Source organism: Equus asinus, chromosome 9, assembly GCF_041296235.1.
Source record: "Equus asinus isolate D_3611 breed Donkey chromosome 9, EquAss-T2T_v2, whole genome shotgun sequence".
Lineage (NCBI taxonomy): Eukaryota > Metazoa > Chordata > Mammalia > Perissodactyla > Equidae > Equus > Equus asinus.
In genome coordinates, this window is record NC_091798.1 from 24,361,807 (window position 1) to 24,380,372 (window position 18,566).

Consider the following 18,566-nt stretch of genomic DNA (forward strand, 5'->3'; position numbering starts at 1 on the left):
GGTTAAGTCAGGCAGAGCGTGGGAGCCACAGCTGAGTGGGGGTGCCTCGGCAAAGCAGTGGCAGTCATAATAGCTACATCTTCTTATGTCCTAACCATTTGTCAGGCTCTGCATGCTAAGAGCTTTTATTTATAGTATCTCCTTTATTTCTCACAACAGTCCTGTGCGCTGGATTCTCATTAATATTCTCAAAATAATGGCCCCATATTACTGATGAGGAAACTGAGGCTTAGACCTTGCCTGAGGTCTCCCAGTGGATCAGTGGGGGCTGTAGGATTAGAAATCAAGACCATCTAACTCCAGAACCCATGCTCTCTCCAGCTCCACTGGCGCAGGGGCAGAACACTGGCTGGGAAGGCTTTCAGAGAACAAATCCGGAAAGGGTGAAAGGGAAGTCTGTGGTTGGAGGAGAGACTTAAGTTTACAGCTTAAGTGTCCAGCAGGGCGGTGGGGATGGAAGATCTGGACTGAGCTCCTCTGCTCATGGTCCACCCAGTCTTTAGGCCCCTGCCTGTGATCCTGGATGCCAGGCCAGGACTAACAAGGAGTCTGCCATCACCTGGGTGATCCTGTTGTGGTTGGCCAGGAACATGGAAAGGTTCTGTGACTCCTGGATAGACTGGGGGTCCGCCATCTTCCTCAGGAACTGTGCCGCCCTGAAATACAGGTGTTGCAGAGAAGATGCTCAAGCACAGCCAGCCTAAACCAGGCCTCGTGGGCTCCCACTCCCACCTAACCCAGAGTTATGCTGTCCCCCAGGGGTTAACGAGCGCTGAATATCACAGGTGACTCTGACGTCAAAGGAGAGTGTTCTGGGGTCACATCCTTCAGAGCTGTTTACACCCTTCTGATAAGGGTACTTGAAATAAAGAGGCAAGAACGCACTGAAGCTCCAACTCAGAAAGTGTAAGGGCAGCCAGCATCGCAGCAACCATCCTTGTGCCTCACAGTGACCTCCAGTGACACTGCACGGTGGTCACAGAGAAGACTCGCAGGCAGGATGTTCTGTTTTGTTGAGCATTCTGTTATTTACAGGAAAATCTCAAAGTTTCTAAAGCAAAGCATTGTATGGAAAACAGAAGTCCACCGAACTTAACAGGATAACAGGTGAAGGGATGATGGGTGTCAGGAACTCGCAGAACTTAAAGGGAGAAAAACACAGTGCCCCGGACTTTTCGAGCCTAAGCTGTTGTTGGTGCAGCTGGTGTCATGACAGACTGTGAAACACAGACAAGACAGCTGCCCTGCTCATGACCCTAGCCGGTCCACAGGGCATGTCGGTTGGGACCACAATGGGAGGAGTTGACCAAAATGGGGAGAGACTAGGGCAAGATGTAGTCCGAGCTATCTATGAAATCTTGGTGGAGGCTGCCATTTCTGGGTCAGACTTGAGATGGCGCTCTGGCTGCTGGGCATCCCTAGGCTTCACAGTTCACTCAGGAGGATAAAATATTGCAAATCAGTCTGTTGTCTGCTTTCTCCAGTTACTTGGGAGCCCCTGGAGGATGTGGTTCAAGGAGGAGGGGCCCTCTTCATCAGTGACACCAAAAAGTCCTTCCCACGAGATATGTCCAGACACTTCAGAGCTCATCTGAGCTCAACAAGATAAAGGATATCTGTTGCTTTTGACTGCCCTCCCCCCAGTTTAGGTGGCTGTATCCTAATTTCTGGAGAGGAATGACCCCCTCCCCCACTCTCAGTCCTTCTTTTTTGTGAGCTGACACTGACCCCAAGGGTGAGCACCTGAGGGTGCTCCAATCAGAGCACCCCAATCCCCAAAGTGACTGAGGGAAGGGTTAACACTGAGCAGAGCTGGAGCAATGACAACCCTCCTTGGGACTTTTGCAAAAGTATTTGCAAGGGGAGCATCCTTTCCTTCCTTTCAAGCTGGGCTTGCTACACTGGCCGGAGGGAAGCTCAAAGCTGCTGGGGGCCACCCCAGGGCACGAGCATGCCTGAGAATGAGGCTGATACTGAGGAAAGTCGAGCTGAGTGACACAGGGAACCAGGCCAACGACATCTGAGGACCTGGATCCAGGTACACAGGGGCTTCTCAGTTCTGGGAGCCAATCCAGTTCCTTCTTTTACATAAGCAGTTGGAATTGGCTTTCTGATTCTTGCAGGAAATGAGTAATGTGACCATTTTATGATTATCTTACTGGTCCCGTATTGAATGGGGCAACAGAGAATGTGCTGCTCCATGGGTGGGGGAAATGAGGATTCCATGTTGAGACAGAAAACCCTGCAAAGACCCCATTCTCCAAAGGTTCAGCTCTGCATCTTATTCCTCAAACCGTGAAAACAGATTCAGGCCCAACCGCGCCGTGTTCGAGGAATGGCCAGTTGGTGCCGGCGAAGGCACCCATTGGAAGGGTTCCATCCTCTTCCTTCCCTGGGCTGGCTACGCAGGAGGAGGGGATTGGGGAGGGGGCCCTGACCTCTTGTAGGCAGAGTGGTCGTTCTTGACGCTGCACTTCATATTCTTCAGCTCGTCCAAGACAGCGAACATGTTGATGAACTTGCCCAGGGTCAGGAGGTAGGCCTCGGAGACAAAGTCCTTCCTCCGCTCGGCGTGGCACAGCCGCTTCACCTCGCTGCAGAACCGCTCGATGGCTTTGCGCTGCAGGCAGAGGGGCGGTGAGTAAGGACAGGGTAGGCTGGTGGGCAGCTCCCTGCACTACATGCTGGGGAGCAGGGTCAAGGCTCCCTGGGCCCTAGGGGAAGCCTGGGCATTCAGAGAGAGGCAGATCTGCCAGGAGGTCTTTCTCAGAGGAGGCCCTACATCCAAACCTGATTTCTAGAGGGAAGCCTGGCACCTGCCCCCAAGTGAATCAAACGAACTCACTCATTCACTGCAACTCTGCTGAGCAGCCTATGTCTTAGGCATGTTTGTATCCCAGTGCCTAGGACAATATTGGGCATTGGAAAATAAGGGGGTAGAAATGGAGAGTGAAAGAGACATTCAGAGGAACAGGCTCATTCATCCAATAAATAGTATCTACTGAGCACCTATGACGTGCCAGGCACTGTTCTAGGCATTGGGGTAAAGCAGGGAACAAAATGGAAAAAAAAAAAATCTCAACTCTAAGGAGCTTATACTCTAGTGAGGGAAGACACAAAACAAAATAAACAAATTCTCTATGTTAGATTATGATATGTGCTCTGGAGAACAGTAAAGCGGGGGATGGGGGGGAGAGGGAGGGCGGGAGGAGCTGTACATTTTAGTAGGAAGAAGATCAGAGAAGAAATCACCAAGAAGTGACCTTTAGGAAAAGAGTTTGAAAGAGGAGAAGAGAGAGATGGGATAACTGAGGGAAGTGTATTCCAGGCAGTGTGAAGGGCCAGTGCAAAGGCCCTGAGGTAGGAAAGTGACTGAAATGGAATGAGCATAAGGAAGGAACCAGAAACAGGGTCAGAGGGAGGCTGGGGCCACTGGCTCTTGCAGGCCATTGTGAGGGCTTGGGCTTCAACAACTAAGCAAGTAGAGGGGATGTGGGAGGGTTCTGAAATAGGATAAGGTGGTCTGAATTATATTTTAAAAGGGTCACAGTGGCTGCTGTGGTGAGAAGAGACCACAGAGAGCAAAGATGGAAGCGGAGAGAACAGCTGAGACATTACTGCACTTAAAGGTAGAGTTGCCACATGACCCAGAAATTCCACTCCTGGGCATCCTCCCAAAAGAAATGAAAACCTATGTCCACATAAAAACTTATACGTAAATGTTCATAGCAGCACCGTTCATAGTAGGCCCAAAGTGGAAACAACCCAAATATCTATCAACTGATGAATGAATACATAAAATGCGGTGTATTCGTACAATGGAATAGCAGTCATCCATAAAAACAAATGAAGTATTGATACATACTCCAAAACACATGAACCTTGAAAACATGATGCTAAGTGAAAGAGGCCAGCCACAAAAGGCCACATGTTGTATGATTCCATTTATATGAAGTGCCCAGAATAGACAAATCCATAGAGACAGAAAGTAGATTAGTGGTTACGTAGGCTGTGGGGGAGAGGAAAGATGGAGCTATAATGGGGTGACAGATAAAGGGTACAGGCCTTCCTTTCTTCGGTGATGAAGATGTTCTAAAATTGGTTGTAGTGATAGATGCACAATTCTGTGAACTTACTAAAAGCTACTGAATTGTCCACTTTAAATAGGTGAATTGCATGGTATATGAATTATATCTCAATAAACGTGTTACCAAAAAAAAGCAGTTGAACGACAACAACAAAACAAGGCTACTGCAATAATCCAGAGAAAGCAGGAAGAGGAGGAGGAAGAGGAGTGAGGGGGAGAGAGAGAAATGACTCCTTACGTATGAGCTTCTCTCCAGGGGCCTGGGATACACTACCAGCCAGACATTTCTCTCCTTCAAAGACCAGACCAAGCCACACTTTCTCCTTCCAGAGTCTAAGTCCAATAAAACTTTCTGAGATGATAGAAATGTTCCATATCTGCACTGCCCAATACAATAGTTACTCATCTACTGCGTGGCTTCTGAGCGCCTGAAATGGCTGGTACAACTGACAAACTGAATTTTAAATTTTATTTCATCTTAATTAATGTAAACAGCCACGTGTGGCTAATGGCTACTGTATTGGACAGTGTAGTTCCAGATTATTCCAGATCCTCCCTTCCGTAAACATCTCTTGTCAGGAGGCCCTCAGTTTAGCACTTAGTTTCTAGATAGTTTTTCTCTCTTGGACCTGCCGTCCCAAAGAGACTGAAGGCTCCCTGAAGGCAGGTCCAAGAGGCTAATAACAGCAGCTGTGGTTTGTTAAACTGACTGTAACAAGGGCTATACTGGGCCCGTGACCTCATTTATCCTCACTGCAAACTGGTGAACTAGGCATTATTTCCAAGATGCGAAAACTGAAGGTGTCAGAGATGTTAACTCACAGGCACACAGTCAGATGTGGCCGACCTTTGGGTTCCTCTGCCTCCGCAGCCAGCGTTACTGCCCTGGGCTGCATGCATAGCACCTTCCCCAGACATTCCCATCTCCTGCCCCCAGGAGGCCAGCACCGAGCTGGGAACAGGGCGGACATCCGACCAGTGTTTGCAAGCCTACTTACGAAGCTCAGCTCTTCACTGGAGCATGTGGAGGGCAGGTATGTGGCATGACTCCCACCCCAGGGTGCAGACTGGTTTTAGAATGTTCAACCTGAACTCCTGAACAGCTTCCAACATAACCATAATAATCAACCTGTTTGCCTTATTTGTCCTCTGTCACTTCTGTTTAACTAGCTTGCCCTCTTACCTTTCATTCATGGAAGCCCTTGGCTCTCTTTTCTCTTGTCCTCCTTTAAATGATCACTCTCCCTGGCTTGCCAGCTGGTCTCCCTGCTGGCGCTCTTCTCCCCTCCCACCTTCCATACCTGTACTGCCCCCATTTCCCATTTGCCACACAGTGGCCAGAACGTTGTTGTAAAGCCTCAAATCAGATCATGTCACTAGAAACCTCCAGGGGCTTCTACGGTGCTTGAATAAAATCCACATATTCTCTTCATGGCTTACAGTGCCCTATATGATCCAGTCCCTGTCTACCTCCCCGACCTCACCTGGTATCACACCCGCTTCTCACTCTGCAGCCTCTTTGGTTTCATCCTATTTCTTAAACACGTCAAGTCCTTCAGGCCTCAGGGCCTTTGCCTTTGCAGTTCCTTCTGCCTGAAACCCTCTTCCTCCACGTCATCAGACACCAGCCTCTTTCTCACCATATGGATCTCAGTTCAAATGCCACCTTCTGAGAGGCCATCCCTAAAGCTACACCCACGTCACAGACACCTTCTATCCCAGAGTTTTTCAAAATTTTACTCACAGCACTTAGTATGCCCTGAAAAGTGTTGTGTACTGTTTATTGTCAGTCTCTCTTCCCACCCAAAACACACTCATATGCTCACTAGGATGTAAATTACATGGAGAGAGGGGGCTTGTCTGTCTTGCTCACCCACGGGTGTGTTGGGGGCTCCCAAAGTATTTGCTGAATGAATAAATAACATGGCACAAAAATCCAGACCCCGGTGTCTAGAAGAGCAGGGGGCCTTCTCAAGTCTCCTGATCCAGATCCACCTCTGAACCCTCACCTGAAAGTACATGAACTTCATGAGCTTGGTCACCTCTGGCTCCAGCACCTCCACTGTCTTCTCATAGATCTCCACTCGGTTGGGCTGCTCGTTGCATTTCACCTGTGGGGAGAGGGGGTTTCATACATCCTGGTTTGCCCAGGCAGTCCTGGTTCACCCCTATTGTCTTACTAATAGAGCCCTTTCTCACTCTTGAATGCACCTCATCTAGGATGATAAAAGATATGGTCACCCTAGCAAGAGGAGGCTGGGATAGCCCTGTCTGACAGGTCTGACTGGGGGCAGAACTGCTTCCCAGACATTGGCTGCAGGAAAGAAACCAGCAGGTCCCAAGAAGAGAACCCTTCTCCCCTTCCATCTCTTCTGTGCCCTCACCATGAGCTGTACACACATCCACACTGATCTGCAAGGTCTCCCTCCTTTGGACTTTTCCCCACTCCTACTCCAGTGCAGCCCCACTGGACGCTAAACAGAGAAAAACACTCTGTCCATTGTTCCAGATGCACCTGGGGCAAAGCCCCCTGGCCATATTTGGGCCCATCAAGAAACCCATTTTCTCTGCCCAGTGGTTTTCAACACATCAGAATCATGTGGCAGATGTGTTCACAGCATGCACACCCAAGACTGCCAATAGCTCGGCCCAAACTGAAGAGTGAGCCAAGGGTGACACAAGGACGTTCTTCACACTGTTGTTTAGAAATTCTTAAAATGGTAGCAAAGAGCTAAATATCCATCCATTGATGATTAAACGGATAAAATATGATGCATTCATGCAATATCATTATGTAACTGATAGAAGGAAGGAGACAGATCTACGTGAACTGACATGGAAAGACGGCTACCATTAACGGACAGTTGCAGGACAGTAAGTGTAATTTAATCCCATTTTTGTTAAACAAAAGTGTGTGTGTTTGTGTGTCCATATATAATACAGGCATAGAAAATCCGAAACAGTGCAAACCAAACAGTTAATAAGTGATTACCTCTCGGGGCTGGGATTGGAGGAAGGGAGAGGAATAGCTGCTGCTTACTTTACATACGTGTGGTTTGTTGATTGTTACAATGGGACCCACAAATTATATGATGATGATAATGATGGTAAATATAATATCTGTGTGTATCAACATGAAAAAAGTCAGTAACAAAGAATTAAGAGGAAAAAAGTAACTGGTAGAATAATATAAACAAGAAACAATACACGTTTGTAAATGATAATAATTTACAAAATAATATTCACAGGAATATTCATGATATTAAATGAAAAAGATCCAGATGAATATGCAGCGAAGTGTCCACAGTGACTACGCTTTGGTGGGAGGTGAGTTTGGGTGGTGGGCTGAGGAGGTGTGGATATCTTTTTACTTTATACCTTCCTGCCATGGTTTGGGTGCTGTACAGTTAGCATATACCACTTTTGAAATGAAATATATTGAACAAATTTTTTTTTAAGTTGTTGTCAGTTTTATGGGAAGCTCTCTGAATGTCTTCAGCGTGTCCCCTTGGTAAGAGACCCTGCCTCACTCCCTGCCACCTAGAGGAGACCAGCAATCTGGAGGGGGGTGTGGTGGAGGGTGGTAGCACTCTGGAGGGGCAGGAGTGCCACTCGGCAAGGACGGTCTCACCTGGGGGATGGCCCGGGAACAGCTACGCCAGGTGTACAGCATGACGGCATACTCGTGCCCTTCCTCCAGCATTTCATTCTGAAAAGCAAAACACTCTCAGCAGGGAGAAACTTTGCTGGTGCCACAAGGCTTCTCAACAGCCGCCCCAAATCCTTACTACTCACAGTGTGGTCTGTGGACCAGCAGCATCGACATCACCTGGAGGCTTATGAGAAATGCAGAATCTCAGGCCCCTCCCTGGGCCTATGGAATCAGAATCTGCATTTCAATACAATTCCCCCATGACTCATACTCCCAGGTGCATAATACATTTAAGAGGCTCTGGCCTAATTATCCTCATCAGACACCTAAGGGCTCTACAAGCAGGCCACATTTTTGAAAACTGGATGGCCACCTTAGAAAGAAGAAGGCAGATCTATTTGTTCCAACAGCAAAAGTTCTCCCAGATATACTGATAGCAAGAAAATAAGCACGTAGCAAAACAGCATATATAGCAGAGAGGTTAAAAAAAAACAAACAAAAAGTAATAATTATGAGAGCATATTATTGAGTATTGAAAAATATTTTGGTGGAATATATACCAAGCTATGAATAGCAAGCTCTCCATGGGGCTGGATAAATAGAGACTTTCACTTTTCATACCATACAATACTATAATGTTTGCACTTTTCTAAGAACCCATGTTACTATTTCATAAGCAGAAAAATGATTGAGATCAATTTTTAAAAATAATATAGAGCAGACGGTAAAACCCACAACGGCATGAAAAATAAATCTGAAAACTACAGTGATGACTCACCTCACCTAGTAAGCGCTACTGTGGAAAGAGCCCTAAACTCAGGGTCCAAATATGTGGGCTCATATCCCAGCTTCATCATTTAGCCCTTTGGCCTTCAGGAAGTCACTTAACCTAAAATTCTCCATTTGGTCATCTGTGAAATGACGATGACAATAACAACCTCAGAGAATTTTATGAGAATTAAATGGAATATACATACACATGCATGCACACTAGGTAATCTGCAAAGGGAGTTAAGAGTATTATTACCAAGAAAGACAGGCTGGCAGTTTCTCAAAAAGTTAAACGCAGAGTTACCATATGAGCCAGCAATTCCACTCCTAGGTATAAACTCAAGAGAAATGAAAACATATGTGCACACAGAAACGTGCACACTTGTTCACAGCATTATTATTCAAATAGCCAAAAAGTGGAAACAACTCAAATGTGCATCAACCAATGAATGGTAAATAAAATGTGGTGTATCCATACAGTGGAATAGTATTCATCTATAAAAAGGAATGAAGTAGTGACACATGCTACAACATGGATGAACTCTGAAAACGTGCTAAGTGAAAGAAGTCAGACAAAAAAGGCCAACATTGTATGACTGACTTAGATGAAATGTTCAGAACAGATAAATCCATAGAAACAGAAAGTAGATCAGGGTTTGCCAGGAGATGGGTGCAGAGAGGAACTGGGAGTGACTGCTAATGGGTTTGGGGTTCCTTTTTGTAGTGATAGAAATTAGTGGTGATGGTTGTATAACATTGTGAATATATTAAAAAAGAGTGAATTGTACACTTTAACTGCTGAATTTTATGTTATACGACGTATATCTCACCAACTACAAGAAAAAAGAGTATTACTAGACTGTCTCTTTTATAAATGTTTCTATCGATACAAAAATGAACATTGACTGACTTATCTTTTATTCCACATATCATACCTATTTCATAATGTAGTCCTAGCACATGATCAGATTCAGTTTGGAGTTTATTATTTTTTATAGTTTTGTTTTCAACAGCAAATGTCACACTTTCAAAATGATGAGTCACACTTTCAATTCTTAATTTAGAGGACTTTTTAAATCAGTAACATGTTGTCCTTGAGACCAGAGAGAACCAAGATCAAGCCTGTGGGTCTCCTGCTGCCATTGCTTCAGAGCACGTGCCAAAAAAGGGAAGTGACAGTAACACAGGGAACAGGTGTCTACTTATTAGCACCAAACTGCCCACCAGTAGGTGTATTCCAACTCACTCATTCAATGAAGGTTTTACTGAGCACTCATGGGTCCCAGGCTCTGTGCTACATGCTAGGAATAGGGTGGTGAACAGGAATGATGTGGCCTCTGCCCTATGGACAGTTAGGTGACCATCAACCAGTTTGTTGCATAAGTACGCCTGGAACATAGAGGTCAGGACAGTGGGTGGAAAGAGCCTCTGTAGGGCCGCCGGAGACTGAGTGCTGTTCCTGGCTCTGCTTGGGCTCCACTTTTACCTTGAAAATGTCATGGTTTTTCTCATTTCGAGGTAAAGAGGCTCTTTTTATCACTGGTTCTCAACACTGGCTGCACAACAGTCACCTGGGGAACTTTGGAAACTCCTCATGCTCAGGCTGTGCCCCACCGGACGTCAATCATTATCCCTGCGGGAGAGGTCCAGGCATCTCCATGTGATTCTGATGCACAGCCTAGGTTGACAGCTGCAGGACTAAGGATCTCCAAGATCCTTTACATTTATAAGAGTCTGTAAGTCCATGACTTAAACCCAATGCGAATTCAGCTCTAATTTCAGGGCTGGTAGTGACAGATTGTATCCCTCAGCACTTACTTTGGACACTCAGCTCCCATCTCACTTTCAGCAAAGAACCCTTGACGGTTTGCCGTAGCTGGTCAATTATGTGGTTTACACACTTTCTCCTCCTTGTCTGGCTATGCTGCCCTTTGAGAGATTCACCTTGCCCAAGTACGGGCAGGAAGAAATACAAAAAGATGAGCATCTAATAAGCTACTTTGCTGCTGATCAGCTCCTCTAGAGAAAGACTGAGCAAGGTACAAGGTGGAAATTGTTGAGTGAAGTGACGTTTTGGCATCATCCACGAATGTCAACAGTACACCCTATTCTTGATCCTATCCAAAACCATGTCAACACTACCCCTGTGTTGGCAGAATAAAGATGTCCATATCCCAATCCCCAGGACCTGTGAATATAGTATCTTACATGGCAAAAGAGACTTTGCGGATGTAATTAAGTCAGGAACCTTGAGGTGGGGAGGCTATCCTGGATTATCTGGTGGACCCAATGTAATGACAAGGGTCCTAATAAGTGAAAGAGGGAGGCAGGAGGGTCAGAGAAGGAGATGTGAGGATGGAAGCAGAGATTGGAGTGATGTGATTGCTGGCTGGAAGGGGGGCTGAGCCAAAGAATGTGGGCAGCCCCTAGAAGCTGGAAAAAGCAAAGAAACATTCTCCTCTGGAGCCTCCAGAAGGAATGTAGCCCTGTGGACACCTTGATTTTAAGCTTGGAAGACCCATGTCAGTCCTCTGACCGAAAGAACTGTAAGCAGATCAATTTGTGTTGTCTTAGGCGCTAAGTTTGTGATAATCTCTTACAGCAGCAATAAGAAACTAATACAATCCATCTCTGAAATAGCCCCTTCTTCTGACTTCCCTACTGCTGCCCCTGACCTGGTAAATCTAGGAAACGGCAGTCAGTGTAGGTCCCGCTCCCTCAGCTCCAGCATCCAGCTGATTGCTAAGCCAGGCAGAGCTAACCTCCAGGGTCTCTCATATTCATATCCTCTTAGCCATCCGCCACGCCAATGCCTCTAATATCTCCAGTGTAGATAACGTTAATGATCTCAACCAATTTATTCACCTCACTCACTCCTCCTTACAACTAATTCTACACATAACTAACAAATGAAACTTACTACCCAAGCAGAGTTCTTTTCATATTTCTCCCATGCACGGAACAGTATGCCCTGAGGCACTGAGAAGGGATGGGGCAGGGTATGAGAATGGGCTTAAGGAGACAGCTCTGACTGAGGTAGGGGCTTCCTGGAATAGGAGAGCACATGCCCCTGGTATGAGAAGCTGCCCACAGCCCCTCCTGCCCTGGCAGGGAGCGCATCTGTCCATGAGGGTCACAGAGACTTACCATGCTGGAGTGGACCGTAGCCTGCTCAATGTACCTTGCAATGCCTGTGACAAATGCATTCCTGTCCTCGAAGTTTGTGTCAAAGTTAGCCTGTGGGAATGAGAGGACAGGAACTCTTGGTTGTTGGAAAACAGGTTCAAAGTGGCTGGGTATCCAGGCAACAACAGCTGCCAACAAATGCCACAAGTTCTCTATGGAAACCTATCTCCACATCACGCTCTCATCTTCCCCCCAAGAAAGCCCACTCTGAATCACGCTGGGCAGGAGCTGGCTATAGACAGGGCCCGAATCTGCTTCCCACCGGTGGTTAATCAGGTTCATGCAGCGAGCCTCAGAAGTAAATGCTGACACTATAGAAGCCCAAATAGCTGTGAAAAGTTAAGATGTGTATTGCCTTCATCCAGCAGTTGCAAAAACACTCACCTGAGGGTGCAGACACACATATACAAGGATAATAACTGCAGCATTTTTTTGTGATAGAAAAAACTGGGAACCATCCAAATTCCCACTAACAGTGAAAGGCTAAATAAATAACAGTATATCCATACAATGGACTCATAAGCACTATGTGGTAGTTAAAAATAATGTGACAGCATTGTAGAGTTATCATGGAAAAATATCCATAACAAATTTTAAGTTAAAAAAAAACCAAATCATAGAGTAATATATACAGTATATATAGTATGATTCCTTTTTGGTAAAAAAAAAAAATATGGTAAAAAGATGTGTATGTTTATATATAGGTGTAGTTACAGGGAAATTTTTCTGTTAAACTTTTCTGTATTGCTTGTAATAAAAGATATTTACATAATTTAAATACTTAATCTGGGTTAGAAAATGCGAATAAACCAAGTATATGAGTTGAAACTTCAGGCATATGCTTAATAAATCTAACTATTGAATGAAATTAAAAACATATTATCTATTTATATTTAGTCTCATTTAGCAGTCCAAGAACTTTCAAAAGGTCAAATACAGCTAAAAATCTCAAATTAACTTATTCTTTCCTAGCATGGCATAGGCGCCCGGCACACCCAGACAAGGGGCTATTTGCAAGGTGGACTCCAGCTGCACCGATGTCCTTCCTACCAGGACCTGGTGGGATCACAGTTTGAGCAAACCGATTGTGGTTTATCACAAGCTCTCCTCTCTCAGCAAAAGCAAACAACTGGGACGGCTTCCCTGAGCCATCAGCTGCTGTGGGGAGTTACAGAGCTCTTCACACATACATGAAGGAGAAGTAATTACCCAGGCAGGCTCTAGGGGTTTCTAAATTGCAATATTTATTTCATGAGGTCAGAGCTGCCCAAACCTTGGTTGGTGCCGCAGCAAGAACAGCTGGGAAGGTATTTGGGGTCAGAGCAGATCAACAAGCCTTCCCTGGGGAAGAGAAATAGCCCTGGTGTCCATCTACTAGCTAATCTATTCCTTACTCTCAGCTCCACCAGTGCGCAGGGACTCCATCAGCTCACGACCTCTCACCTTCTAGATGCACACCTCCCACGTCCCTCCGCCTTCAAGGCAAACCCTCCTAGGGGGTCCCCAGAGCTCCTGAACCCCCTCATGCCCAGTACTCTGGGAGAATTTACCTGGTACATGATGGAGGAAGGTGGGGGCTCGATGCATGGCTGCTGGTCAGGGAGGGGCAGCTCTTCCAGCAGGTCCACGTTGGACAGGGCATCTTCCAGGGTGACGTGGGTGGTCATGGCTGCGGTTTCTGTATTTTGCACTGAGGGAAAGGAAGAGAAGGACAATGGAGAGTTCCAGGGACCTGACCATTTCTCTCAACCTCACCCTGTCCAGCCTCCTTCCGAAAAATAAAAGGAGTTCATATGCATTGAGACCACTTCCACTTGCTTCTTCACGTGGTGCCCTCAACCTGCACCTGATAGCTGAGGATCTCTTTACAGTTTACAGAGTACTTTTTTATGTCTATTGTCTCGACTGAGCCTCACCACAACCCTCTGATCAACACAGCAGATGGTGTTATATCCACATAACTGATGAAGAAACAAGGCTCAGAGAAATTATGTGACACCCATGCAACCACAATGACCAAGCGCAAAGGACTTCAAATAATGCCTGAAGCTCGGACATGGGCAATGGTCAGCCCCCAATTTTTGTTCTGCATGAGGATACTTATCAGTTCCACTCAAATTATTGTACTGCACAAATATCCATGATTGGGGCAGCCAAGATTATCAACTTGAAAGCAGAGCCTAGGTTTTACAAGCTAATTAAACTGCGACCAAAAGAATTCAGACTCCAGCAAATTTAATCTTATTTGCAAAGATGGAAAAGTCTCTGTCTTCCTTGGCCTGGATATGTTTTGTGAGGTGCACCAAACAAATCAGCCCTAAAAGGACATTTTTGTGTCTCAGATGCTGGCAGAGTGCAGTGGCTTTCATGAGAACTTTGCCAGGTAGTGAAGCTGAAGAGGATTTGATCAGCACACTCAGCCAACTTAAGCTAATTGCTATTTTAAGAACTCAGCACCTAGCAAATAGAATTACTTTTTTTTTTCTGCTGAGGAAGATTTGTCCTGAGCTAACATCCATGCCAATCTTCCTCTATTTTTTACGTGGGCTCCCAGCATAGCATGGCCACTAACAGAACAGTGCAGATCCATGACCAGGAACCAAACTCAGGCCACCGAAGCAGAGAGCACCAAACTTAACCACTAGGCCACCAGAGCTGGCCCCAGAATACTCCTTTTTTAAGCATACATGAAACATTGATAAAAACATTATAATTTAGGCCACAAAATAGGTTCTCACAAGTTTCCCCAAATATGACCTCCCAGAAGTCACATTCACTGATTACAGTGTAATAAAATTAGAAATCAATAATGCAAATTATAGCAAAAAAACCTCATACCTATGAAAACTTACAAAAACACACTTCAAGGTTATTCACAAGGAGGAATTCAAATATAAATTATAAAATATTTAGAACTGAAAGAGAGAGAGCATGAATAAACATGTTAAATGCATGTAGTAGAAAATAAGAAAGCGGAACTAAGTGAACCGAATTTTCCACTCAAAAATCTAAAGAGAGCGAGTCCTGATGGCCTAGTGGTTAAAGCTCGGTGCTCACTGCTTCGGTGGCCCTGGTTTGCTTCCCAATTGTGGAGTCACATCACCAGTCCATCAGCTGCCATGCTGTGGTAGTGGCTCACACAGAAGAACTAGAACGACCTACAACTAGCACATACAACTATGTACTGGGGGGCTTTGGGAAGAAAAAAAAAAAGATGTTAGTTCAGGGTGAATCTTTCCCTGAAAGAAAAAATTTAAAGAAAGAATAAAAATCAGGGGCCGGCCCTGTGGCCGAGTGGTTAAATTCGCGCACTCTGCTTAGGTGGCCCAGGGTTTTGCCAGTTTGGATCCTGGGTGCAGACATGGCACTGCTCGTCAGGCCACGCTGAGGTGGTGGCCCACATAGCACAACCAGAGGCACTCACAACTAGAATATACAACTATGTACTGGGGGGCTTTGGGGAGAAGGAAAAAAAAAAAAAGAAGATTGGCAACAGTTATTAGCTCAAACGCCAATCTTAAAAAAAAAAAAAAAGAATAAAAATCAACCCAAAGAAATGAGAACGCAGGAATTGATAACTACAGAAGCAGAAATAAATGAAGCAAAAAACAAAACAAATAGCAGACTAAATGAGCAAAAATCTAAAAACTGAGTTTTACAAGAAGATTAATAATAAGCTAACCCTTCAGCACATTTGAATGAGGGCAACACCGAGAAGGCCCACTGAGCTCCTCAGAGAGCCCGCCCTCTCCACACCCAGGCCCAGGGAGGGGTGAGACCAGCTTAAGGGCTGGAGTCAAGGAATGTCAGAGAATTTGCCTTGCTCCTTAGGAAATGTGGCATCAGAGACCAGGGCAGAAAAGGACCTCCAACATGAGAACTGGGTCCGGGGCTGCGAAGGGCTGAAAGAGCTGCAGTGCACCCACCGCATGCTGTCCCCGAACTGGCGTCTCCTTCAGGCCCACGGTTGGGAGGGCAGCCGGGGCTGAGCTTCACACTGCGCCTCACACTTCACTAGTCAGCTCACTCCCTGTCACGCACCATGGCAATGGCAACGGCCACATCCAATGAGGGCACGGGGAGCTCCGAAGTGACATCCCCCTCCGCCCTCTGCAGGCACCTGGCCTCAGGGGGTGGTTTCAGGCCCTCTCCACACCTATGCTTCTTCCTCTTCTCTCTCCTCTCCTCTGAATTCTAAGTGTGGCATTCAGTGCTACAGCAAAACCATTTGCCAATCCATGGAAAAGACTGTCTTGTTTTCTATTAAGTCTGTTTTGCAGGAGGGGTTAATGACTTTACACAGCATAACAATCTATAAGCTCCAAAGCCCTAACAATTCTCTTAATTCAAATGTAATAATAATAATAAAACTAACATTTTCTAGCCCTTACTCTGTGTCAGACACTCTGTCAAGTACTTGACTTTTCTTTTTGGTGAGGAAGATCGGCCCCGTGCTAACATCAATATCCATTGCCAACCTTCCTCTTTTTGCCGAGGATGATTAGCCCTGAGCTAACACCTGTACCCATCTTCCACTATTTTGTATATGGGATACCGCCAGCATGGGTTGATGAGCGATGCACAGGTCCACACTTGGGATCCAAACTTGCAAACCCTGGGCTGCCGAAGTGGAATGAGTGAACTTAACCACTAAGCCCCCAGGCCGGCCCCAGTACTCAACTATTTTGATCTTGCGTCAACCTAATGAAAGGCAGTATGACAACAGTCCTCCCTCAGTATTGGTAGGGGATGCAGATACCAAAATCCTGTGATGCTCAAGTCGCTTATATAAAACGGCACAGTATTTGCATATAACCTACACACATACTCCTGTATGCTTTAAATCATCTCTAGATTACTTACAATACCTATTACAACGTAAATACTATGTAAATAGTAGTTATACTGTATTGCTTAGGGAATAATGACAAGAAAACAAAAGTCTGTACAGTTTCAATACAGATGGAACTATTGTAGTCCTTTCAATCTACGGCTGGTTGAATCTGTGGATGTGGAACCTGTGGATACGGAGAGCTGACCGTTTTCCCACTTTACAGATGAGCAAACAGAAGCTCAGAATTTGAGTAATTTCACAAGGTCAAGTGCTGGCAGGTGGTGGAGCTGGGGTTAGAACTAGGTTTGTCCTCTAAGATTAAAGGCCTAGAAGCAGCTGACTACCGGGGGGATGTGGCAAAGGGATCCAGGAAAGCAACATGAGGTAGTTTCTGCTCCCAAAAGATGGGGCAATGGGAGCACCAATTACAACTCAATGCACTTGAAACAGTATCAAATATGTGTAAATCCACGAGATCATAAAGACACAATAAAAACATGGTCTTTATCACTTTGTTACTATTGCAGGATGCCTGTGAACCAACTTTTATGTTGAAAATCAGTAAATAAAAGGAAAGCAAACATTTAACCTGTTTTTCCTATACAAACTGTAGTGCTGGATAACCAAACTGCAGAAGACAGGGACGGTTCTTTCTATAAAAATATTTTTTTCTACCAGAAATAGACAGAATTAAAACATTCCTATTTTCCAATCCCTAATGAAAAAACAGATGTAGGCACTGATCATCAATTGCTGCTAACATTGATACCCGCTCAACACAAGGTTGACATAAGAGAAGCCATATTGTAGAAAGGAAAAACATTGTAACTTTAAATGACCTCTGACTAACTAGCCCAGACATGTTCTATAGATTTTGTGCCCCCTCCCAGCTGCTTTAAGATGATAACTTTTGTTATTTCAAGTTCCTTAGGAATATGATGATCCCCAGGCAGAGAGCCCATGCTGATAGCCATCATCAATGACAACTGAAAGATCAGGGTATAAGGCCCGTTGCTCCATTCTCTGATGCATATCCAGTATAACAAACGACTCTCAGGAACTGGGACCAGATGTCTGCCCCACCCAGAGGCCAGCCACCTCCCCCACCTGGAGACCAGCCCCGTACATAACTGGCCTGTTAGGCTTTGTTCTGAGAGACGGTTCTTTTGGACATGAGTCGGCCATCTTCCCTCTTGCTAGCAAGCTGTAATAAAGTCCTTTCTCTCCTACCACCTTGCCTCCTGACTATTGGCATGTCTTGTGGTGGGCAGACAAGCCCACTTGGGCGGTAACAACATCACTAAATGAAAGACAATGAGACATTATGTGTCTCCCAATGGAAAAACACACCATCACCTTATGAAGAATGACGGACCCAAAACAAAACACTCGAATCTAATTGAGCCTTTGATACAGGAAATACAGAGGACAGAAGAACGTGTTAAAATACACCACAGTGATGGAAACAGTAAAATACCATCCATGGGAAACTGCTGGACAAACGACTTAGTGCCTTCCACAAATAAACTGCAAGGGAAAAAAAGAGAGAAGAGGGGAAGCTACAGACTCTAAGAGACAAACTATTGTAATGTGTCAACCTTATTTGGATCCTATTTCAACAAACCACCACAAAAATAACATTATAACCCTTACAAGAAAATTGGAAAATCTGATGCTGACAGGATATTTGATAATATTAAGGAAAAGGTGTGATAATGATATCGAGGTTATGTTTTAAAAAGAGTCCTGATCTTCTAGAAATACCTACTAAAATACGGAGAAGATGATACAGGGGTTTCCTTCCACATAATACTGGATGGGAGAAGAGTGAGAAATAGAACAAAGTCAGCCACGAGTTAATAATTGTTAACGCTGTGTGATGCTTACGTAAGAATTTATTACATTTTTTTCTATCTAATTTTATATATGTTTGAAATTTTCCATGAAACCCCCAGCTCAGTATACACACTCCCAGGTCTAGTCTGTCTTCCCTCACTCCTACTTGACATGGCCTTTCCCTTCTCCATTCTCCTGTA

General features: G+C 45.2%; 1 protein-coding gene across 9 annotated transcripts in view; it reads right to left on the reverse strand.

Annotated features, from left to right (window-relative positions):
* The window catches only part of CYFIP2 (cytoplasmic FMR1 interacting protein 2), a 125,969-nt gene that overhangs the window by 92,612 nt on the left and 14,791 nt on the right, over nt 1–18,566 (reverse strand). For 6 of the 9 annotated variants that reach the window (XM_070517153.1, XM_070517154.1, XM_070517151.1 and 3 more), the window contains 6 exons: nt 13,247–13,386; nt 11,658–11,747; nt 7,719–7,796; nt 6,097–6,198; nt 2,439–2,620; nt 560–656 (listed from right to left, as the gene is read on the reverse strand). In XM_070517153.1, coding sequence (XP_070373254.1) covers nt 560–656; nt 2,439–2,620; nt 6,097–6,198; nt 7,719–7,796; nt 11,658–11,747; nt 13,247–13,363 — 666 coding nt within the window. In that variant the 5' untranslated portion in view covers nt 13,364–13,386. Of the gene's footprint in view, nt 1–559; nt 657–2,438; nt 2,621–6,096; nt 6,199–7,718; nt 7,797–8,517; nt 8,537–11,657; nt 11,748–13,246; nt 13,387–15,622; nt 15,693–18,566 lie in introns of those variants that run through there. The other 3 variants (XM_070517155.1, XM_044777736.2, XM_070517156.1) reach the window with 3 other exon arrangements.